We start from the raw sequence: 25,989 nt of genomic DNA on the forward strand, positions 1-25,989 counted from the left end.
TGGCCAAGGAGTTTGGGCGAGCACTGAAACTAGCATTGCACTCCTATCTTTAGGCGCTAAGCCGGTGGTGCAGACTGATAACGCCGAGGCCGGGCGCAGCGCAGGTGCGGTCATATTTTGATTGACTGCAGACACCCTGACGCCGGCCAGCTCTTAAAGGGGGAAGGGTCGACTTTGTCTGCAGCCACGCCATGGATAGTGGAGCCCTGCAGCTCGGCATGAACACTGCTGGTGGGCCCAAATAGCGCCTGAAGCCATGCAGAAGTCCCGTGAACGAGCGCAGCGCTTCTCAGAGCATGCTTTGAGGTTGCTGCTTAGGGGGTTGGAAAAGAACAGAGAGATCTTGTGCCCGGACAGTGGCAAGAAGGCTCCCAGGAGGCAGTACAGGAGAGCCTGGAGGGAAATCGCCCTGAGGGTGTCAGCCAACAGCGATGCCCCCGGGACTGCTGACCAATGCCGCAAGAAGTACAACGACCTCAGTCGGTTGGTCAGGGTGAGTACCCTTTCCAGTGTCCTCCTCATCCTTGCATGTGCACCTCACATTATGGGCAAAGGGACCTCAAAGGCCTAATTTCCAGCCCTCCTCCCGCAGCTATGGCACTGGCATGACCATCAATAGCACTCTCTGCACTTAACACACAGGACAAGCTATTCGACCATGGGAGGCAGTGCACACAACAGGGCACCACACTGTACTTTGAGGCCGTCCTTTCTCTTGCAGGCCAAGCTGGCACGGAATTTGAAGAGCCAGACTGTCACCGGGGGAGGCCGTCCCCAGTTCCAGCAGCTCAGTCAGCTGGAGGAGAGCGTGGCTCGACTCGTGCATGGCCGGGTGACTGGCCCCGTTGCTATTGGAGGTGCCGACCCTGTGCTGGGACCCAATGGTAAGGACATGACCGTTTGGACCTCTCTGGTTCCCCTTGTGCTTCAGATCTACATCCTTTGCCACTGTCCCACCAATGCGCATAATGGCACCACTCATGCCTCCCTCGCTGACGCCCTGTCCTCACTCTAAAGCTACTCTTGTGCCTTCCTGCTTTCAGCTGGTGAGGAGGAGGTCCCTGAAGCTGAGAGTGCCAGTCCCTCGGAAGAGGAGGACGATGAGGACCAAGAGGAAGGCGGCACATCGGGGGAACCCTCATCCGCGCCAGGGGATGGCAATGGAGGGGACACGTCTTGCCTGGAGGAGAGCCAGGGGGAAGTGTTGCAGGGGGGTGTAGCTCCTGGGCCAGTGGCGTCCAAGCACGCGGCAAGGGTCGGGCAGCACGGCTGCCTTCTCCCCAGAGGGGGGAAGTGTTGCAGGGGAGGGCAGTTGCTGGGCCCAGTGGCGTCCAGGCACGCGGGAAGGATCGGGCAGCTCGGCGGCCTTCTCCCCAGGGGGAGAGTCCGCCCTCCAGTCCGGAGGCGATCGTCGCCCAGGAGGTGCGCCTCCTTGATGAAATGTCCGTGGACTCAGAGCGGCGCCACAACGAATTCATGGGGGTTGTGGGACAGTTGCCTCAGGCCATTGAGTCCCTGGCTCATAGTGTGGCCAATTTCGGGGACTCACAGGCCAGGGGTGTCGAGCAACTCGCGGCAGCACAGGCCAGGGGTGTCGAGCAACTCGCGGCAGCACAGGCCAGGGGTGTCGAACAACTCGCGGCAGCACAGGACGCGAGTCGCGAGTTCATGAGTGGTGCCGTCCAGACACTGGCTGATATGATACGGGCACAGACTAGGGCAGTTCGCGCACTCACTTCTGCCACACTCGCTGTGTCACGGAAGCATCGCCAGGGCACCCGCCGTCCTGCTGCAGCACAGCGGTCTGGCCTTCACCAGATTGCTGCGCTTGCTGCAGTGCCAGGCCGGCCGAGTGCCAGTGTCTCTGGCGACCAGCGAGCGCCTGGCATCAGCCAGCTTGCCCCCATTGCTGCAGCTGCCACTGCCAGTCCCCCAGCCAAGGTGCGACGAGCTGCTGGAGAGACTGATGCTGGCCAGCCACAGCTGCAGCAGTCAGCAGCCGGCCCCTCCAGGGCTGAACTTCGTCTAGGCCGACCCCCAAGGGCATCTGCCGTCACACATTGTGCCCCTCAGGAGCCTTCCCCCAGCCTTGCAACACCCACAGGGCCCAGGTTGAGGCGGAGCAACAGGTCGGGCAGGGGCTGGAGAAGCCTGCACAAGGACTCGCCCTCTCGGCACACCAAGTAGAGTGTGTTGCCAACTGTTTTTTTTATATGGAGGTGTTTGTGTTCTGGAGGTGGGGGGCTTATTTTGGTAAGGCCGAAGATGAAGGCAAATGTATTTTTATATGGGGGTGTTTGTGTTCTGGATGGGGGGGGCTTATTTTGGCAAGGCCGAGGATGAAGGCCAATTGGAAGGACAATTTTTGTTATTCCTCCCCAGGTTGTGGGAGTGAGATATGTTTGTGACTGTTTTTTGGGGGTCTTGTCTGTTTTTCAGTTTCATGTGGGAAGGGCCCTGAGTTTGTTAAATAAAGCTTTGTATTTATTCAGCTTGTCCAGGTGTCATGTTTCAAGTGGTTGTTGCGTTAACCGGCTGAGGGCTTGTGGAGCGGCTGCATTCAGGTGCGTTCATTGCCACAAGCCATTCCCTGACAGGGGGCCTAGAAGTGTCGTTCAATAAGCCGCCGGCGGACGGCCCTTGGACCTTGTGGCTCCCTCCTGGGCTGGTACTCCTCCTCCTCCTCCTCCTTATGGTCCTCCTGCTCGTCCTCCTGAGGTGGTGGTCCAACGTGAGGTGGCAGTGCCTGAGTCCTGCGGATAGCCAGGTTGTGCAGCATGCAGCAAACGACGACGAACTGGGAGACACTATCCGGCGAATACTGTAGAGATCCGCTGGAAAGATCCAGGCAGCGGAACCGTTGCTTGAGGACGCCAATCGTTTGCTCTATGATGTTCCTTGTGGCTTGCTGGCTTTCGTTGTATGCCTCCTCCGCAGGGGTCCTGGGTGCGCGGAGCGGGGCCATGAGCCAAGTACACAAAGGGTAGCCCTTGTCCCGGATAAGCCATCCCCTTGGTGGAGGCTGTGCCTCGAACATGTCAGCCACAGTAGTCTGGCGCAGGATAAATGCATCGTGGCTGCTTCCTGGAAAGCGGGCATTGACAGCTAGGATGCGCTGCCTGTGGTCACACACCAGCTGTACATTGAGGGAATGGTAGCCCTTCCGGTTGCGGTAATCCTCGCCATTGTCGATAGGTGCCCACATAGCCACATGCGGGCAGTCAATGGCGCCCTGCACCGTGGGGAAGTCGGCGATTCTGGCAAATCCGACTGCACGCTGCTCCTGCCTCTCTAGGGTCATGGGGAAGGAGATGAATTGGTGTCTCCTCGTGAAAAGGGCATCGGTGACCTGCCGGATGCAGCGATGGACGGCGAACTGGGAGATGTTCACTATGTCCCCAGCAGCGGCTTGGAAGGAGCCGCTTGCATAAAAGTTCAGAGCTACCTTGACCTTCACTTCCACCGACAGAGACGTCCTGCACATCAGCTGTGGATGCAGATCTCTGTGAAGCAGCTGGCAGATCTCTGCAACCACCTCCCTTCTGAAGCGCAGCCTCTTAACACAATGCGCGGCAGTCATGGTGAGATAGGACAGCTGCTGGCGGTATTTGCTGAGTGGGTAAGGCCTACGTTGCCGACGCCTGATGGCCCCTCTGCGTCTAGGCATGGCTGGCCCTCTCACACAGCGTCTGCGAGCCCTTCGCACATAATGCTGGAACTGAGGGTTGGAACCCCATGCAGCCCCCATAATAAACTTGCAAACAGTGAAATCACAATGAGTCTAATTTCCAAGCTCTGGCCAGAAGCCAAAAATACCTCTCCTGTGTTGTCCCAAATCAGTAAGGTCTGTTCCTTGGTCTCTGTCCAGAAATCCAAAGCACTAAAGTCATTGCAGCAAAATGGCTGGCCTTTATAGTTCAGTCTCAGTGCCCTTTAATTAGCGCTCCCCGAGGCCAGCAGGGCCTCTGCTGCGTTAGAGTTCACAGTTCTTAACAGCGCCACGCCCACATTGGGCAGGCGCCACTGAATTTCCGGTTTGGGGCGCACAAACCGCGTTGCACGACAAAATGACGTCATAAGCTGCGCGCGCAGCTGAGCGGGTGCAAACACTTTGCGCCAGCGCTAAATGTCAACTGAAGTTGGGCGTAGGCGCAGATCGGACTGCGCCCGGGCGCTAAGTGCCTAGTGCTGGAAATCTACCCCTCTTAAGGCGTTAACGGCTGGCGAACGCTACTGAATTTAGTTCCTGCTTTTGATCTTTTTATTATTTTACCTTTTACTCCAGACCTTCTGCCCCTTCCTGACACGCTCTGGTTTTTAATTTCCCCACTGCTACCTAAGTCTATGACCTTCTCTGTTGTCATTTTTATTATTTGCTCTCGAGGAACCTCCCCCCCACTAGTTAGTTTAAAGCCCTCTCTACAGCCCTAGTTATACGATCCGCCAGGACTCCAGTCCCAGCACTGGCCAAGTGAAGCCCGTCCCAACGGAACAGCTCCCTCCTGCCCCAGTACTGGTGCCAGTGTCCCAGGAAGCAAAACCCATTTCTCCCACACCAGTCTTTGAGCCATGCATTTAACTCTCTAATTTTATTTGTCCTAGCCAAATTTGCTCGTGGCTCAGGTAATAATCCAGAGATTATTACCCTTGTGGTTCTGCTTTTTATTTTGGCCCCTAGCTGCTCAAACTCCCTCAGCAGAACCTCCTTCCTTGTCCTATCTATGTCGTTGGTACCAACATGGACCACGCCAACTGGATCCTCCCCCTCCCACTCCAAGTTTCTCTCCAGTCCAGAGGAGATGTCCTTAACCCTGGCACCGGGCAGGCAACACAGCCTCCGGGGCTCTCGCTCTCGGCTGCAAAGAACTCTATCTATCCCCCTAACGATACTATCCCCTGTATAAATTGGCCATGCTGTAATTACACGCTGCTTCCTATGGTGACACTGTAGAGCCTCAGTTTGACGTCTCCCAGGTCCTCGAAATGTACCACGGAAAAGCCAAAACCCCATCTCTGCTTTTGAAGTTGCTATTTCCTCGATTTCTCAACATAAATAATAACATAAATTCAAGAAACCTAAAGATGTTTATTTTTAAGTGAATTAGCAATTGAAGCAGAGGGAAGGTGAAGTGAATGTGTCTCTCGAAGCGAGTTGCTTTAATCTGGAATGCATTGCTTTGAAAGGGTGGTGGAAGCAATTTCTATATTAACTTGGAAAATGAATTGGATAAATCATTGAAGGGGAAAATGTGCAGGGCTACGGGGAAGAAGCAAGGGAGTGGGACTAAATGGAGGCTCTTTCACAGAGAAGTCACTGGAAGGAGTTTCTTGATCATCCAATCAAATTAATCATAGTGCTTGTTGAAAATAATGTCTGTCATTTTTTCAGTTAATGAAATGTCTAATCTTCAAATTAAAGTTCTAAATAAAAACAATAACTTCATTTTCGCATGAACATCATTAAATCTAATGATTGCATTGATCTTAATCTTTATTTGATGGCCTTGCATGAAGATTTACCTTCAAAACCTTAGCATGTCTCAAAAACTTGGGTTTACATTAATATTTTAAACCTCTGAATAGTTGAATGAATCATTGAAAGACACATGTATATTCTGAGCTTTTCGAATTTCTTGATACCAGAAAGCCATGTTTCATATTTCCCCCAACTACCGAACTCCAGATCCATTCTCAGTGTTGACAAACCTTTCGGCCACATTTGCATTGCTGCCTGATCCCAGGTCTTGCCTCACTGCTCTAACACCCTGAGATCCCAACTAATTTTCCTAGGGTCCGAATACTAATGCTAAACCGTGAGACCTCAATGTACACGAAACTACATCGATGTTAAAACATGGAAACTATCCATTCCTCCCAACCAGTCAATGGCTTTCTTTATCTTCCACACGAGCAAATAGCGCCAATCATATTGACCCGCCCTGTTCAAACGCTTTTGCGAATTTGAAGGTTTTTGACCGAAGAACCTGAGGCGTTATGAGGAAACATTTATTTGCAAAGAGTTTTGTTGTGATCGGGAATTCAATACTTGAAAGGGTGATGGTGGCAGATTCAATATTAAATTGCTAAATCGAATTGGAAACGCCGCTAACTGCTGCTGCAAAATCCGTCCTACAGGATGTTATGAAATAAATAGAGTTTATTCCGTCCCGTTACACTTTTTAAAAGCCTCTGTGCTCCTAATTTATTGGAGAGGGACGTCTCTCATCTTTTATTCCCCTTAAATTATCTAGAACGATTTCAGATGTATGTTGCGCGAAGTCAGTTGCGGAGATTATGGAAGTTCCCTCCTGAGCGGGGCCTCACCCACAGAGGGACGATTATCGGACATTCACACATTCATTGTCCCCATTTACATATAAACTGATGCCATGATAAGGGACGGCTCGATCTAGCTGAAATGAATTTGGAAAGCGAGGTTTGTCGTGGTTCATGTCGGGACCAGTGACAAATGGGAGGAGTTCTTGCTGATGGCGTATGTGGAGTGAGGAGCGAAATTAAAAACTAGTTCTTCAGGGTTCTATTCTCAGGATTATTACTCGAGCCACGTGCTAATTGCCATAGAGGCAAACAGATCAGGAAGGTGAACACGTGGCTGGATGAGTGGTGTGGGCGGGAGGGGCTCCATTTCATAGGACACTGTTAAAAGTACTGGGCCAAGAGATAGCTGTATCTTTGGACCAGGCTGTACCTGAACCGGGCTGAAACCGAGGTCCCAGTGGAAAGGATATATCGCCAGGCAAAAATTGGCATGAAACAATTAAATTTGGTGGGGGAGGGCTCAGTCATAAACAACAGTAAAATGGTAAATGAACGATAAAAATTGATAAGAGCAGATTTCAGGTTACCACGTGATACTTCAGTGAAGGAAATAATAAAATAATTAAAGTAGTTACAGCAGGCGAGACACGTAAGAAACAAGAAAGCATCAGGTCCAATAAGTGTGTTATATACTAACGTATGGGGTGTAAGAAACAAATTGAATGAATTGGAGGCTCAAATATGTCAAATGGAGTTTGCTGATGATACAAAGTTGCGCCTGAAAGTAAGGTGTGAGGAAGATGCAAAGATGATGCAGCGCGATATAGACAGGTTAAGTGAGTGGGAAAGTACATGACAGATTGAATATAAAATGGACAACTGTGAAGTTATCCACTTTGTTAAGAAAAATAGAAAAACAGAATATTTTTAAATGGTGAGTGATCACGTCATGTTGGAATTCATAGGGAACTGGGCGTCCTTGTACGCTGCAAGTTAGCCTGCAGGTGCAGCAAGCAATTGGGAAAGCAAACGGTGTGTTCACTTTTATTACAAAAGGATTGGAGTATACGAGTAAATAAGTCTTACTGCAATTATATAAGTCCTTGCTGGGCTCCGCCACCATTGAGGATGGGGATGTTGATGGAGCCGTCTCCTCCGGTTAATTGTTCACGTGTCCAAAACCATTAATGACTGGATGTGGCAGGACTGCAGAGCTTTGATCTTAGCTCCGTCTTTATCATGCAGCACCACTATTTAGCATGCTTGCAGTCCTGTGGTGTAGCTTCACCAGATTGGCAGAACATTGTGAGCTACGCCCGGTGCTGCTCCTGGCTTGCTCTTCTACACTCTTCATTGAACCAGGGATATTCCCTGGATTGATGGCAATGGCAGAGTGATGGATATGCCGGGCCATGAAAAGATCGCACAGGAAACCTGGTTCCAAATGATTCGAGTTTGAACCGTACGGGGGACAGTAAGTTATCTTCATGCAGCACAAGCATGGCTTAATACATTACAGTATTCAAAGAGCAGTTTACAGAGGATACTTGAGAATTATATTACCCCATTATCCTATGGATACAAACGCAAATGTGATTAAGCTGCACTCTGTGATTCTGGACTCTCTTCTCTCTTTGTCTCCCGGGTGTCTCCGTGAATCTTCCAGAAATCTTCTACACTTTGTGTCGGTTAAAATCCCCTTTTTATGCCCTTACTCTCAGACAAAACCTTTCATATGGAGTCTTACTGAACCAATCGCATGCTGACAACTAAAAGCCCCCAAATCCAATCACAGAGATGCCAGAATCGCACCAACCTGGATAACGCAGGTTATAGATTTATGACACAATTACATAATCTTCTTTGACTATCAAGACTCATGTTTGGGGTAGTTATGGCAGAACAACGGAACATCTCTCCAGGGGAAGAGATATGGCGTCATTTCTGTTTCTGTGAAAAGTTTTAGTTTTAGTTTCACTGCAGACATCATAACATTACAACACAGTGGCAGGTACACCTGACCTTGCTTCTCTGGCTAGCTGCTCTGTACAGCCCGTATGTTCCTACTCCCACGGGTGTGTACGAGCTGTGTACACACCCGTAGGGGCCACACAAGTGCCGGTTTCACTCATGTGAAGCAAATGAGCTGAAAACCGGCACTTTCCATCTGTCAAGAATTCTCTTGTCAGCTCCTGCGCCTGCCGTGAACAATGGCCTCTGCGGGTGGAGAGTTCCGCTCTCTGCAGAACCTCCGCCCGCTGAAAACATTTAAAAATCTTACGCCTGGTAAAAGCAGGTGCAGGTTTTGCTGTTAACTGCCTAAATGTTTTAACAAATTTAAAAAATACGTTTTTTCACTCATTTATAATTTTAAAATAATTTTTTAAAATGTAAGTTTATTTTTAGCCTCGTAAAAATCTTTAAATTATTTTTTCAAAAAGTTATATTTTTGTTGAAAATATTTAATTTAATTTAATTATAATTACGTGATTAAATAAAAATTATTTAATGTTTTAGTGTGTTATTCATTGATCCCCTTTCATACTTTTGACAGATCTAAGCAGAGAAACCTGTCAAAGTGTGAAGGGGGATTCCCTTCTTTGATTGGTTCCCCATGGCCCATGTGATCTCAGGGACGCTTGGAACTGCCTGCGCCCCTGGAATACCTGGGCCTCTGCGCGCGCACCAGGATAATCCCAGGAGCAGAAGTGTCGGGACCTATGGAGCCAGCAGGTAAGTTTGTCGATTTTTTTCGAGATTGGAGGAAACCGAATGCAGGAAGCCTCCGATCGGAAAATCCGGACCAAAGTCTCAATCTTACTGTGGCTACCATGCAGCTTTCACCAACTGCATCCCTATTCGACTGCAGCATTCCTCTTACTCCCTGAGGCTGTCTAGTTACAGCTAACTCACAGAGATTTAATTATAAGCAAAGGATTACATGACATAAATATTTCAGGCTAACATTGCAGAGAATTGATGATAACAGATTTCTACGTTTAATTCTTACACACGATTATAAATCCATTACTGATGGTTCGGACTGGTGGAAGATACATGGTGGATAAGTACCTGAAGGACAAGAAAAGCAGGGTTTTGGGGAAAGGGCGAGCGAGTGGATCTAGTGGAAGTGCGCTTGCAGAGAGCCAGCATGGGCTCTATGGGCTGAATGGCTGTAACCAATCTATGATTCTCTGATTAAAATATATTTATTATTAGAAGATAATGGCCCAGAAATTCGGGTCAGAGGCTTGCTGCGGGTGTAAGCCCCCGACCTGCACTTACCTTGTGCACCGGCCGTTGAGCTGTGGACCCCCGTGGATTTGCTATTCTTGGCCCCCACCAACTGCCGGCACGCAGTGCTTGCGTATCCCAGGGGCAGAGTAAGTTCGATGCGTCTCCTGGGATCACGTGGGCCATGGGGAGCCAATCGAAGCAGGGAATGCTTCATTTAAAATTTTGACAGGAAGAGCTGTCAAAATTTATAAATACTACGAGCCCCAAAACATCACTAAATCTTCAAGTAAATTTTTTTAAAAATCACAATTTTTTAAATAAACTATAAATTACATGAAATAACTATTTTAAACAATAATTTAAATTTTTGAAAAAGATTATTTTATTTTCTAACGGGGCTAAAAATAAGCTTACCTTTCTTTAAAGTATTTAACAATAATAAACCTGTGGAAAAATTGTTTTAATTTAAATAATTCACCACTCACCTTGTAAAAAGCAGGCCTTATGGCTACTTTTTAAATGTGTAACTCCTGCAGACTTACCCTCCCGGGAAAATCTGAAAAAAAAAACGTAAGTTTGATGCGCACGCACTGCCTCTCCTGCACACGGGTTCGACCTCTTAATCCCTGCTTTCAGGGGAACGGAAGTGCCAGTTTCCCACGCATGCGCAGTGCATGCATGAAACCAGCACTTCCATTGGGCCTACGGGTGAGTACCCCATGCATACTCACCCGTGGAGACCCGAAATTCTGGGCCATAAAATCAATTATTCTAAAAACCAAGGAATCTACCAGAATATTGCACCATGACTTTACAGATCGTGGTATACAATGATGAAGGGTCCCAGACCTGAAACTTTAACTCTGTTTCTCTCTCCACGGATGCTGCCTTGCCTGCTGAGTTTTTCAAGCATTTCTGTTGTTATTTCTCGGTACAATGTTGTTGCTGTTGATAGCCCACAGCGCCTGTAGATGCTAAGATTTGAGCTGTTTCGAATCTATCCCATGTAGCACGGTGGTAGTGCCACACAATACATTGGAGGGAGTTGTCAGTGTAAAGATGAGACGTCGTCACGACAAATAATATGCAGTGGTCACCCCTACCGATACTCTCATGGACAGATGCATCTGCGACATGTAAATTGGTGAGGACAATGTCAAGTAGGTTTTGACTCGTGTTGATTCTCTAACCACCTTGCAGCTACGCCGTTCTGGAAACGTCCAGCTCGGTCAGTAGTCGTGCTACTGAGCCAGTTTTGGTTAAGGATATTGAAGTCCCCTCACAGAGTACATTCTATGAACTTGTTACTCTCAATGCATCTTCCAAGTGTTGTTCAACATGAAAGAATCCTGACACAGGCCTGTAGGTGGTAATCAGCATGACATTTCCTTGCCCATGAATGACGTGATGGCATGAGTCTTCATGAGGGCCGAATCAATATAGAGTTCTCCCAGTGCCAAAACTTCACGTCTGAATACCACTGTGTCAGCATCTCTTGGAGGTGTGTAAAGTAAAGGCACATGGGATTGGGGGCAAGGTATTGAATTGGATAGAGAACTGGTTGGCAGGCAGAAAGCAAACAGTTGGAATGAACGGGTCTTTTTCGGAATGGCAGGCAGTGACTAGTGGGGTACTGCAGGGATCGGCCCTTGGACCCCAGCTATTCACAATATATATAAATGATCTGGACAAGGGAACTAGATGCAATATCTCCAAATTTGCAGATGACACAAACTGGGTGGGCGTGTGTGCTGTGAGGAGGATGTCGAGAAACTCCAGGATGATTGGACAGGTTGGGTGATTGGGCAGAAACATGGCAGATGCAATATACCGTGGATGAATGTGAGGTTATCCACTTTGGTGGCAAGAACAGGAAGGCAGGTTATTATCTAATTGGCAATAGATTGGGAGAAGGGGAAGTGCAACGAGACCTGGGTGTCCTTGTGCACCAGTCACTGAAGGTAAGCATGCAGATGCAGCATGCGGTTAAGAAGGCAAATGGTATGTCGGCCTTCGTAGCGAGAGGGTTTGTGTACAGGAACAAGGATGTCTTTCTGCAGTTGTACAGGGCCTTGGTGAGACCACATCTTGAGTATTGTGTGTAGTTTTGGTCGCCTTATCTGAGGAAGGATGTTCTTGCCATGGACGGAGTTCAGCGAAGATTCACCAGGCTGATACCTGGGATGGCACGAATGACGTATGAGGAGAGATTGGGTCGATTGGACCTGTACTCGCTGGAGTTTAGAAGAATGAGAGGTGATCTCATTGAAACTTATAAAATTCTGACAGGAATGGACAGACTAGATGCAGGAAGGATGTTACCGATGGTCGGGGAGCCCAGAACCAGGGGAAACAGTCTAAGGATAAAGGGTAGGCCATTTAGGACAGAAATGAGGAGGAATTTCTTCACCCAGAGAGTGGTGAACCTGTGGAACTCTCTACCACAGAAGGCGGCGGAGGTCAGTTCATTAAATATATTCAAGAAGGAGTTAGATATATTTCTTAAGGCTAAAGGATCAAGCGGTATGTGGAGAAAGCAGGGACCGGGTAGTGAATTTGGATGATCAGCCATGATTGCATTGAATGGTGGAGCAGGCCCGAGGGGCCGAATGGCCTACTTCTGCTCCTATCTTCTATGTCTATATTTCTATGCCCTGCTGGTGGGACAGCACATACCCGCGGATAGTGATGGATGAGCCTTGGACGTTTGCTGCTGGACAAGGTTTGTGGCAGGAGGTGAGAGAACCAACACGAGGATGAAACCTACTTGACCTTTTCCTCACCATCTACCTGTTGCAGATGCATCTGTCCATGACATCATTGGTAGCAGTGACCACCGCACAATCCCTGTGGAGATGGAGTCCCGTCTTCCCACTGAGGACACCCACCATTGTGTTGCGTGGCACTACCACCGTGCTAAATGGGATAGATTCAGAAAAGATCTAGCACCTCAAAAATGGGGTCCGTGAGGCGTGTGAGCCATCAGCAGCAGCAGAATAGTATTGTACCAGAATCTGTAAACACATGGCACCGCAAGAATGCTCTTGACAGATTGGACGCCTGCCCTGGATAAGGGCCTCTGTGGGAAGTGGGGGGGGAGAGTTCTGCTTTCTGGAGAACCTCCGCCCGCAGAAAACCCTCAGACATCTTACACCTAGTAAAAGCAGGGGTGAGGCCTGCTTTTAACATAATAAGATTTGAATAAAGTAAAAAACAATGTTTTCACTCATTTATCTTTTAAAAATACTTTTAAAGAGGTAAGTTTATTTTTAACCCCGTAAAAAACTTTAATTACTTTTTGCAAAAAAATTAAGTTTTTTATTTAATGGGTTACAGTGTTTTTGGGGTGTTCTCCATTCATATATTGATAGGTCTATCTGACAAGTTTGTGAAGGGCAATTCCCTTCTTTGATTGGCTCCCCATGGCCCACGTGGTCCCAGGGAAGCTTGCGAACCGAATGCGCCCCTGGGTTACGTGGACCCTGCACATTTCTAGTTGGAGAGTCCCAGGGGCAGAAGTGTCCGGACCTCATCACCCTCAGGCAAGTCCGTGGATTTTTTCCAGATTGGAGGCCACCGCACGTGGGAAGCCTGCGATCGGAAAGCATGGCCCATTTTGTTTACTTTCATTTGCAGTTCCGAGGATAATGAGTCCCACATGCAGCAAGACCAGGACAACTTGTAGGTTTGGGCTGATAAATGGCAAGTAACATTCCAGACAGACATGTGCCAGGCAATGACAATCTCCAAAAAGAGTGAGTCTAAGCACCTCCCCATGACATTCACCGGCAATATCATCGTCGAATCTCCCAACAGCAATATGAGAGCGGCCACCATTGGCCAGATATTTAACTGGGCGAGCCAGATAAATAATGCGGCTGCAAGAGCAGATTAGAGGCTGGGTGTTTGGCGGCGAGTGACTGACCTCCTGACTCCCCAAGGCCTTTTTTATCATCTACTAGCTACTAGTCTGGAGACTGGTGGATCAATCTCCGTTTGCCTGGATGAGTGCAGCTAGAACAACAGTCAAAAAGCTGGAGATAATCCAGGACAAGCAGCCCCTTGATTGGCACCCAACCACCGCCTTAAAAGATCACTCCCTCCCCCACTGGCGCACCATGGCTGCAGTGTGTACCATCTACAATTTGCACTGCAGCACCTCGCCAAGGCTTCTTCAGCAGCACCTCCCAAACCCGCGAGTTCTACCACCTAGAATGACAAGGGCAACAGGTGCATGTTAACACCATCACCTGAAAATGCCTCTCCAAGTAACAAACCATCCGGACTTGGAAATATATCGCCGTTCCTTCATAGTCAAACATCTGGAGCCCCCTTCCGAACAGAACTGTGGGAGTAGCTTTAACAGACTGCAGCGGTTCAAACAGGCGGCTCACTTCTACATCTTCAAGAGGAATTAGGGGTGGGCAATAAACTGTGGCCTTGACAACGACGCCCACATCCCATGAACGAATAAATGTTAGAATATGGTCACAACAAGTAATGTTACAGCAGGATCACCTCCAGTAACTTTAGAGTCGGGTGACCACCAGCAACGTTAGAGTAGAGTCACAACCAGTAATGTTAGAGTAGAGTCACAACCAATAGTGCCAGAGAAGACTCACCACAAGTAACGTTACTGCAGAGTAATCGCCAGTAAGAAGGGTACGGTCTCCACCAGTAAAATTAGAGTAGGATCACCAAAGGCAATGTTGAAGTACAGTCATTACCAGTAATGTTAGAGTAGAGTCACTACCAGTAATGTTAGAGTAGAGTCACAACCAATAATGGTAGAGAACACTCACCACACATAACGATACTGTAGAGTCATCACCAGTAAGAAGGGTACGGTCTCTACCAGTAAAATTAGTGTAGGATCACCAAAGGCAATGTTAAAGTACAGTCATTACCAGTAATGTTAGAGTAGAGTCACTGTCAGTAATGTTAGAGTAGAGTGACCACCAGTAAGGTTAGAGTAGAATCACCACCGATAATGTTAGAGTACGGTCATCACCACTAATGTTAGAGTAGGGTAATCACCATAATATTAGAGTTGGGTCACCATCATTATGTCATTATGTACAGTACGGTCAACATCAGTAATGTTATCCTACGCTAACGATCAATAATTTTAGATTAGAATCGCCACCAGTAATGTTACAATAGGGTCACCACCAGTAATGCTAGATCAAGTGCACCATAATTAAAGTTACTGCAGAATTACGACCAGTAATGTTAGAGTTGGGTCACCACCAGTAAAGTTAACGCAGAGTCACCACCTGTAATGTAATAGTAGGGTCACTACCAGTAATGTTAGAGTTCGATCATGACGAGTAATGTTAGAGTGGGCTGACCATCGTTAATGTTTGAGTATGGTCAAAAGCAGTAATGTTAAATTAGGGTCACTATCACTAATGTTACAGTAGCGTCACCACGGGTAATGTTAGAGTAATGTCACCATCAGTACTGTTTAATTAGAGGCACCTCCAGTAATGTTAGAGTTGGATGCGGACCAGTATATTAAAGTACAGTCACCACAAGTAAAGTAAGAGCAGCGTCACCATCACTAATGTTAGAGTAGGGTATGCACCACTAATGCTAAAGTAGATTCCCCACTAGTAATTTTAGTGTAGAGTCATCACCAGTAATGTTAGAATAGAGTCACCAGCAGTAACGTTTAATTCAGGTCACCACCGATTATGTTAGAGCAGAATCAAGTAATTGGCACAGAAGAAATCGGATCAGGAACAGGTCATTCGCACTTTCCAGCCTGCTCCGCGATTCAATAAGGTCATGGCTGATCTTTTCATCAACTCCGCTCTTCAGACCTATATTTTTATCCGTTGATTTCCTCACTATCCAAAATCTATTGATTTCTCTCTCGAATGTATTCAACGAATGACCATCCACAGCTCTCTGTGGCAGATAAGTCAAAAGATTCACAAAGCTCTCTGTGAAGAAATTTATCTTCATCTCATTCAAGAAGGTTAGTGTAAGCTCACCACCGGTAATGTTAGAGTAGGGTTACCACCAGCAATGTTAGATTAGAGTCATCACCAGTAATTGGAGAATAGTGTCACCCAGAGTAATGTTAGAATAGGCTCTACACAAGTAAGGTTAGAGAGAAGTCATCACCAATAGTGTTACACAGGAGTCCTCACCTGTACTTTTAGAGCAGGGACAATACCAGTAATATGAAAGTAAATATGCGGATGCTGCAAATCTGAAACAAAAACAAGAAATGCTGGAAACACTCAGCAGGTCAGGCAGCATATGTGGAAAGAAAAACAGAGTTAACGTTTCAAGTCCATGACCCTTCGTCAGAACTGGAAAAAGTTGGAGCTGTAAAAGGTTTTTAAGCAAGTGTAGTGGCAGGGAGATTGGGGAGGCGAGGAAAGCACAAAAAGGAAGGTCTGTGATCGGAAGGAAAGCAGGAAGGATTAGGAGACAAAAGGGATGATGGAGGAAGGCAAAAGGAGATGGTAATGGGACAAGTTAAGAAACAAAAGGTGAGTCTAGATGAAGGGTAAATTGCAATGGCAGAATCAGTAACAGCTGCCATGCGAACCTCCACCAGTAATGATAATGACATTCATCACCAGTAATGATAGATTAGTTTCACAACTGGTAATGTTAAAGTAGGGTCCCACCAGACAAGATTCCTCAACATTAAAGCAGGGGCACCACCAGTAATGTTAGATTAAGATAATCACCAGTATTTATAAAGTAGAGTCAGGACTAGTGAAGTTAGAGTAGGGTCACCACAAGTAATGTTAGAGTAGCATACCACCAGTAACGCTGGACTAGGGTCAGCACCAGTGATGTAAGAGTAGGGTCACCGTCATTAATGTTAGAGTAGAGACACCTCCAGTAATGTTAGATTATGGTCACCATCAGTAATTTAGAGTAGGGTCATCACCAGTAATGTTAGAGTAGGGTCATCACCAGTACTTTTAGAGTAGGGTCATCACCATTAATGTTAGCATAGGGTCACCATCAGTAACGTTAGAGTAGGGCCAGCACCTCTCACTTTAGGGATGAGTCATCACCGGTCAGGTGAGTGTAGGCTTTCCACCAGTAATATCAGTGTAGGTTCACCACCAATAGTTTTGGAGTTGAGTTACCATCATTAATGTTAGAGAGGAGTCACCACCAGTAATGTTAGAGAGGAGTTACCACCAGTATTGTTAGTGTAGGGTCACCAGCAGTAATGTTAGAGTGCGGTCACCAGCAGTAATGTTAGATTAGGGTCCCCACCAGTAATGATAGTGTAGAATCACCACCAATAATGTTAGATTAGTGTCAACACCAATATTTTTAGATTATTGTCACCACCAGTAATGTTAGAGTATAGACAATACCAGAAATGTTAGAATAGGGTCTCAACCAATAAGGTTAGAGTATGGTCACCACCAGTAAAATTGCAGTATGGTCACCACCAGTAATGTTAGATTAGAGTCACCACCAGTAATGGTACTGTAGTGTCACCACCAATAATGTTAGAGTACAGTTACCATCAGTTATGTTAGCGTAGGGTCACCAGCAGTAATGCTAAAGTAGGGTCACCGGCAGTTTTGTTAGTGTTGGGTCACCAGCATTCATGTTAGAGTAGGGCCAACACCAGTAATTTTAGTGTAGAGTCACCACCAATAATGTTAGAGTAGCGTCTTCACCAGTAATGTTAGTGTTATATCATCATTAGTAATACTAGCGTATCGTCACCACCTATAATATTAGAGTAGGGTCACCACCAGTAATGTTATAGTAGAGTCAGCACCAGTAATATTAGATTTGTGTCACCACCAGTAATGTTAGAGCAGGGTCACCACAAGAAATGTTATTGTAGTGTCTCCACCAGTAATGCTAGAGCCGATTCATCATCAGCCATTACAACAGTACAAAACAAATTTTAATTATGTGCTGGATGAGTGAAGATTTCAAGATCCTAACGCAATGTTCGGGAGGGATGGTCCCTGTAGGGTTCACGAGGCATGCACAGAGCACATTCCCGCTGGTATTACTTTCCGTTCATTGATTTTAATGGGCGGAGATTCATGGACTGAGCTGCTCAATTTCCCCATTGGCGGCCCGGGCGCACTGAAGGTATACTCGCCCCTTGTTTGTTAAGTGACTGAAAATAAAGCCACTTATTGTGTAACCAGATTACCTCATCGGGCACGGATTGTTCTATAAATTGGGAGCATTTACTGACTTCAGATGCACTGCAGACGAAATCGTACAGCTGGGCAGAATCCACACAAATCGCCCAACAAATGGCACGGCCAGCAATTCTACAGATAAGGGACATTTATTACCATATTCTCGCAGCCTTCGGTGTTCCCGGTAAGTCAATGTCTCTTGTTGCCTAATAGCTGTTGACGATCTCACTTTTAATGATTATGTAACAGATTCCTATAATATCCTCATTGCAGAGACATTTATCCACCGGAACAATCAGTGAATATAATGCGGGAATGGCAGAGGTCCGTGCAGCCGCTGAGGTGCTGTTCTCCTCGGTAGGTGGTTTGCACCGGGAGCTCAGTATTCCTCCCTATACTGAGGGAGGGCGAGGCTGATTCCCCGGCACCTCCAAAAGCTCACAATTCATTAACGAAAGTTTTGTTCAGTGCCCATAATAATCACCTCATGTGTACCATTCTTCCCTGTCTACATTAAGTTGATAATTACTCGGACTGCAGACACCTCCACAAAAGAGGGGACTTTGAACAATATTTTGAGAAATAATTGCAGCTCGGGAATGTGTTCCCATCCTCTCGGCAGCGGTTGGACATAAGTTGAAACATTTTGTCACAGCTGAATATTTTATTTGAATTATGTCTTTCCATTAATTGCCGTGGAATTAAATTTAATATGTGACTGAAGTTTTCTGGAGGGACGGTGGATTTTCAGTTCCTCTATTTTGAATGTTCAATGATTTCATTACTTTAAATAAAATGTCGAGGACACTCGCTTATATTAATGAGAATAATCAGTGTCTATGACCCTAAGTAGGGTCGGATCTGAACCTTTCCCCACAATAAGCTGTGAGATGTATCCGAGTGTCTCCGTTACTGACCTCTTCTCCCTCTTTCTCACAGCGAACCTACTGACAATCGTGATTCTCTCCCGAGGAAACTGCGGCCTTTCCAAGTGTATCACTGTCTACATGGTGGCCATGGCAACAGCTGATCTGCTGGTCATGATCATCAATATATTTGTGAACCGCATTTTACGTTATCACTTGCCACATCCATTCCTGTCCTACACTGTCGTTTGTAAGATCATTATGTACGTGCAATGTGTCGCCCTGTATGTGTCGGTGTGGTTTACAGTCTCGTTCACATTTGACCGATTTGTAGCTATATGTACTGAGAAGTTAAAAACCAAGTATTGCACAGTGAGAACTGCAGCCGCGGTTATAACAACGGTCTCTATCCTGATCTGTTTACAGAGCCTCCCATTTTGTTTTGCATATGAATCTGATCGAATCATTAACAATGTTCCCTCGGGTTGCCGCTCCAGAGTGGCGTTTTTTTCTTCGCCTTTAGGTGTGGCGTTTTCCTGGATACAAAGCATTTGTTTTGCTTGGTTTGCCTTTGCTTTGATATTACTTTTTAATGGTTTGACAGTCAGACGTATTTTAGTGGTCAGTAGAGCCCGCAGGGCTCTCCGGGGTCACAGCAGTGAGAATCAGAGCGATCCAGAGATGGAGAACCGAAGGAAATCCATCATTTTACTGTTCAGTGTATCGGGAAGTTTTATACTGTTGTGGCTGACAACTGTCGTTAATTTTGTAACTACCAGAGTGACAAGCACCGTGCATTACAAAGGCGATTTTGCAGCCCCTGCCTATGTTGCCGCTGAAACCGGATATATGCTCATGTATTTGAGTTCCTGTACAAACACGTGTATTTATGCAGCAACTCAAACTAAATTCAGGGAAGAGCTGAAGCAGGTCATGAAAATTCCTTGGACATTTATTGGTAAAAGAATGAAATGTAAAATCAAAGCTTCCTGTCCTAACTAGAGTTCAATTACAAACTGCAATCTATTGTAGAATAGCCATCTGTCCGTTAAGACGAAAGTCGTTTGTTGTTGTGGGAATGAACAGGTGTCAGAAATCATTTCTCCCACTTTATGCCTTGTGTTTGATGCCTGCTGCTTTCCTCGGGTGAACATAATCGAGTTCTCATAAAACAGCGCACTTCCCGCTCCAGATTCAAAGAGAACACTCATGATTGATCTTCAGCTGTGGAGTAGAACATGTGGGCGTCAGCTTTAACTGACTCACACCGCAGGCAAAGGAAAGAGTCGCCACAGTTTAATTAATATATAAAGTTTCCGCGCTGTGTACCCACCCGGAGGGACATCGGAAATGCTGGTTTCAGGCATGCACAGCGCACGCGATGAAAACCAATCGCTCTGTCAAGAATGGTCTTGACAGATCCTCCGGCTGCCCTGGAGAAGGGCCTCTGCGGGCGGATAGTTCCGCTTCTTGGAGGCCCTCCGCCCGCAGAAAACCCTTACAATTCTTACACCTGTTGAAAGCAGGAGTAAGGCCTGCTTTTACAAGAGTAAGCGTTAAAAAAATAAAACAAAAATATTTCACTGATTTATCATTACAAATACTTAAAAAAAGGAAACGTTATTTTTAGCCAAGTAAAAAACTTCCGTTATTTTTAAGAAAATATAATTTTTTTGTTTAAAATACTTAATTTATTGTTATTTCAAGTTATTTAAAAAATATGATTTTTTTTAATGTATTTAAAGTTTTACTTTGTTTTTGGGATGATCTCCATTCATATATTTGACAGGTCTTCCTGTAAAGTTTATGAAGGGATACTCCCTTCTTTGATTGGCTCCCCATGGCCCATGTAATCGCAGGGACTCGGCGAACTACATGCGTCTAAGGGATAGGTGGGTCCTGCGCATTTGGAGTTTGGAGAGGCCACGGAGCGGCAGCGTGTGCATCCCGGTAGCACTCAGTTAAGGGAGTAGATGTTTCCAGATCGCAGACCTCCGCCCGCGGGATGCCTGCGATCGGAAAATACGGGTGTTACAATGGTGGATATTTGTAATCCTGTAATTTCGGTGTGAATGTTGCAGGCGCTGGTCTCCCCGTCAGACTCCGCCCCCTGTGTCTCCTGGACCAATAGAACGGGCCCCTGCCTCCTGATCAGTGTCGAATGCTGGAGACAGTGGGAACTTGACTCGTCAATGTGACGTTAGACATCTTTGTTCAAAGATATTTACTTGAAATCTCAATTGATCATCACAATGTTGGAATGTTATAACAGGGGCACAGTCCATAAGTCGGCGTTTACACTCAACCCCAGTAATTAGTTCTATCCAATTTATCCGCCCGGTGTCAACATCACTTCAACCTATTGTTACTCATCCAGCTATGTAAATTAAACTTCAATACTGACATAATTTCTGCCTCCGTTATTTCCAGTCTCACAACTCATCGTGTAAAGTGGTTCCTAATATGTTTAGTTCCAAATCTCTAACATATATTGCACCGGATATTCAGATCCCTATGTGTCTGTACGCGCCGTGGAAGCAGCTGTAGGGACATCGGAAATACCGGTTTCAGGCATGCACAGCGCATGCGCTGAAAACCGGCAATTCCGATCTGCCAAGGATTCTCTTGACAGATCCGTCGCCTGCCCTGGAAAAGGGCATCCGCGGGCAGAGAATTCCGCTTTCTGCAGACCCTCCACCCGCAGAAAACCCTTAGAATTCTGAATCTTGATAAAAGCAGGCGAAAGGCCTGATTTTACCAGGATAAGAGTTGACATTTCTTTTTCACTCAGTAATCATTTAAAAATACTTTTGAAAGAAGTAAGTTTATTGTTAGCACTGTAAAAAACTTTAATTATTTTTTTCAAAAAATAAATTTTTGTTTAAAGTATTTAATTTATTGCAATTTCAACTTAGTTTAAAAAGGGGGTGGTGTTTTTAAATGCATTTAAAGCTTTACTGTGTTTTTGGGGTGATCTGCATTCATATATTTGACAGGTCTATCTGTCAAGTGCATCAAGTGAGATTCCCTTCTTCTATTGGCTGGCCTGGCCCACTTGATGCCAGGGACGATTGCGAACTTCCTGCGTCTCTGAGATACGTGGGCCTGCACACTTGGTGTTTGGAGAGGCCCAGGATCGGAAGTGTAGGCGCCTTGGGATCCCTCAGGTAAGTTCGTAGATATTTACTGATCGGAGTTCTCCACACGCAGGTGGCCTCCGATCAGAAAATAAGTATTTCTGGCCGTTAGCTCTTGATCCTCAACTAAATGAAGCAGTCTGTTTCTATCTATACATTTAATCCCCTTCTTAACTTAAATCACCTGGGTAACATTCGCCGAAATATATCAATCTGCTATCAAATCACAATCTAGTGAAAGTCAGGTAAGTGTAGTTAAGATGGATAATTGTTCACTTTTTATTGGATATGCCTGTGTCCTTGTTTATACTGAACAATGAGAAGAATGTATTTGATAGCTTGGTCACTATTCGAAACATCAGGACCATGCAGGGGGAGATTCTAATCAAGCACCCCCACACACCTGGTCCTTCGATATGATAGCCAGATATAAAAGGGATGGCTTGTATTCAATTTCTCGCATGGCATAATCTTTGGAACCGCTGAGTGTGCAGAAACGACATGTCGTGCATAAACCAAACAGCAGGTGATATGCTTGATGAAGAATGGATCCCAAGGCATGGTCAGTCACGTTGATAACACCAGAACATTACGTGGTTAATGTGGCTCTGGTGAGCGAGAGTATATGTAAAATCAAGGTGCAGATTTCTGTACCATAGAATAGGTCGAGATAGATATATGGTGCTGATGAAAAATTGTTTAGTGTTGACCTTAAATATGTTCACGCCAACAAAGGGAGCATGTAAGGAAATGTTTAATCAGACCATCCGAAATTCTTCTAATGCTATACTGTATTGGTTTGTCTATCTATTGTAGTAATGTTAACCATTAGTCTCTTCCCGTTATGCAGTGAAGTATAAATCTACGTCAAGTACCACTGGGCTGTTGGGCCAGCACTGACGCTGCAGCAATGGCCAGTTTCAGGATGAAGTCATAAGCGATTTAATTAAACTCATGACAATGAAAACAGATTAATCAATTTCAGGGACCTTTAAACATTTGCTAACGGTGAGGGAAGACACTTCTGTAAAGGAAACATCCGGGCAATCCATCACCATTTCCAATTAGTACAATAGATACAGAAACAAAGACAGACTTACTACTAAATATATCAATTGGTACAATTGGAATTTTATGGATCAAGAGTAAAACTATCGATCATATGTGTCAATTAAATTAGCTTTAGGTGGATTTTTATTTTAAATGTGATATAATCTTGTAAGGCAGATTGTGTGGATTGTCAAGTACAGGGAATGAGAAAATGCATGATAACTGGCAGTTTTAATGAATATTTGGTTTGTTAAAAGCCTAAGAAACTGAGCTCAGGACTGTGACATGTTTGGCTCACCATCCAACCAATATCAGGTGTGGTGCTAATTCCTAAAGTTTAAATGTATACTTAAATAATATTGCATTTAATATGTGCTTAATAAATCTATAGCAACTCACTCCAATGTTCAAGAGGCTTATTGAAAACATTACACTAATCCCTTTGTAATTTAATTGTGAATGGGCTCCATTTACTAACTGTGATTAAGAGTCCACTTTAGCCGTCACTCTTTAAGGTTCCACTTGATTTTGACATTCTTCAAAAGCCAAAATACAATTGGTTTCAGGTCCCCGTGGAGCCTGCGCTCGGCCAATTTGGATGACATCCAACTTCTGGGGAATATGCTCATCAGTTGCGGACAGTTCTGTGTAAGAAGCATATTCTCATTTATCTCAATTCAGACGACCCACAGTATTTAAGGCAGGAGTCAGGCAGCAGGCAGATATTTTAGTTCCAACTGCATCCAGATACAATCGTGAGAAGGCGACCTGCAATCAACCACATCATCCAAACTCAATAGGTAAAATAGAAAGGACAGGCAAGAATAATTAACCATTACATTAACGGGTCACATTCAATCTGATGTGGTTGTGATTCCCCGTCCCCTGTTTATAATTAAAACGTTGTTATACTCCATTTGAGCTTCTCTATTTCTAATTAAACAGTTATTGAGTTTCCCTGACATTCCATGCCCTCTATTTGTTATTAACCAATAACTATGTTCCCCTGTCAAGTAAATCTATATACATGGTTACTATGTTCCATGCACCTCAATTTCTAATTAAACAATTACTGTGTTTCCGTGACATTCCCATCTCCGCTATTTCTAAATAAACAGTTACTGTCTCCCCAGTCCCATACTTTTAAATCAACAGTTACTATGTCTCCTTTTATACTATTTCAAACTAGACAGTTTGTTTATTCCCCTGAATACCCTTGTCCTCTATTCCTAATTGAACAATCGCTTTCTTCCCCTGTCCTCTATTTCTAATGAAACCACTTATGTGTAACATAGAAACATAGAAACATAGAAGATAGGAGCAGGAGTAGGCCATTCGGCCCCTCGAGCCTGCTCCGCCATTCAATGCAATCATGGCTGATCATCCAAATTCAGTACCCGGTCCCTGCTTTCTCCCCATACCCCTTGATCCGTTTAGCCTTAAGAAATATATCCAACTCCTTCTTGAATATATGTAATGAATTGGCCTCTACTGCCTTCTGTGGTAGAGAATTCCACAGGTTCACCACTATCTGGGTGAAGAAATTCCTCCTCATTTCAGTCCTAAATTTCCTACCCCTTATCCTATGTTATGCCTATATTCCCTTTATTCTAGATTTAATTAATGGTTAATTTATTGCACTTAATTTTACTGTTCTCCATTTCTAATTAAATATTTACTGTGTTCTCCTCAATTCCCCTTTATTCTATTTCTAATTTTGCCGCTCTTGTTCCCCTGAACTCCCCTGTCGTCTAGTTTTAATTATAAGAATTAGGAAGGAATCCTGTTCCATAGATAGACCGTCGCTCACTGAAACAATCTTTCCAGTGATTAGTTTTGTATTTACCCCCCTTCAATCACACACAGTGTCCTCTGGTGCAGCTCTTCTGGACAAGGTGAAACAGCTCGTCATGGTCCACCTTATCGAATGGATTAAGACCAGGGTCACGCACACATTCAGGTCCCGGATATCCCTGTAACCTTTGTATGTTTGTAATAGGATTGTTAATACGGAAAATAGAATTAAAGTGCTGGTGGCGTAGTCAGCAATATTTCAACAGTTTCAGTGATTTACATTAATTATTATTATATATTAATTCAAAATCTAACAGCCTATGTCTTCGGCCAATATATCATCCAAAGCAGACTTGTCTTATTACTACAATATCACTAGGAAATCTCACTTACAAACATTCTACTTTACTACAAATTGGCTAAAAAATAAACGTTGTGAGTAGCACGCAAGATCCCATTGTATTTAATGAGGGCTGAACTGCAAGTAAAGTCCGCACCTACCTGGTGCCTCCCTCCCTTCGAAGACTACCGCTCCTGTGCCTGCAGGCGGATCCCTGAGTAAAGGCCCACATATCCCAGGGGCGCATGCGGTACGTAACCGTTCCTGGGATCTTGTGGGCCGGTCCAACCAATCAAAAAGGGTGATTTCCATTATGCTTATTGGGATTCCGCTTATGTACGGACTCCTCATAAGCATAATAGGAATCCCAAAAAACACATTTTCACATCTCTGGAAATAAATCTTCACATGTCCAAAATCAATTGATATACAATTTAATTAATCATTTAAAATAAAAATGAATTGCTTTGAAAAATAAATGTAAACATTTTCACGGGGCCAAAAATAGCATAAACTAATTTTAAATGTTATTATATGGTTAACTGATTTTAAAAATATTTAAATATATATTTACACACTTATCCTGGTAAAACAAGGCATTACACCTGCTTGTTCCTGTTTGTGTTTGATGGGCATTCATTATACACTAGTTGCACAAAGAGCCCAACTCCGTGCCAGCGAATTTACATTTCCTGCAGATGCGCATGCTCTGTGAAGCAACAAATTGATAGATCGTGAGTTTCGGGTTTTCGCGCATGCTCATTACATGCGGAAACTCTGAACATTTGGGGCACTTAAAACCACGTCCGTGGTCAAAAGCCCCGGAAAATCCGTGCCAATGTTTGTTAAATAACGTGCTCGTGGCCCAGTCAAAAAGGCTAAAGAAATGCGGACATTTATCTCAAGCGGGCTGGAATACAAAGTGGAGCAAGTTATGCTTGAGTTGTTTTGAGCTTTGGTTAGACCCCACCTACTATGCTTCTTTCGGCTTATTGCACTGCACCCCAGAAAGGGTAAATTGGCCTTTCAGGCGTTGCAGCGAAATGATCACCTAAAATATTCAAAACCAACAGAAGCAAGAATGGGGGATCAACCCGCACTCTGCGGATTACAAGAACAACGGCTTATCA

The 25,989-nt window shown here is 45.1% G+C and overlaps 1 protein-coding gene across 1 annotated transcript; it reads left to right on the top strand.

The window, feature by feature from the left end:
• The first annotated feature begins 17,752 nt into the window (after window positions 1-17,752).
• LOC147092585 (putative G protein-coupled receptor 139) lies at window positions 17,753-21,366 on the top strand. Its single transcript, XM_085975958.1, has 2 exons — window positions 17,753-17,856; window positions 18,612-21,366. The coding sequence occupies exons 1-2, from the start codon at window positions 17,787-17,789 to the stop codon at window positions 19,538-19,540; spliced, it is 999 nt and encodes a 332-aa protein (XP_085832084.1). The 5' UTR covers window positions 17,753-17,786; the 3' UTR covers window positions 19,541-21,366.
• Window positions 21,367-25,989: the final 4,623 nt, after the last annotated feature.

Source organism: Somniosus microcephalus, unplaced genomic scaffold, assembly GCF_052327205.1.
Source record: "Somniosus microcephalus isolate GS21.2 unplaced genomic scaffold, FLI_Smic_1.0 unresolved_chr2, whole genome shotgun sequence".
Taxonomy (NCBI): domain Eukaryota; kingdom Metazoa; phylum Chordata; class Chondrichthyes; order Squaliformes; family Somniosidae; genus Somniosus; species Somniosus microcephalus.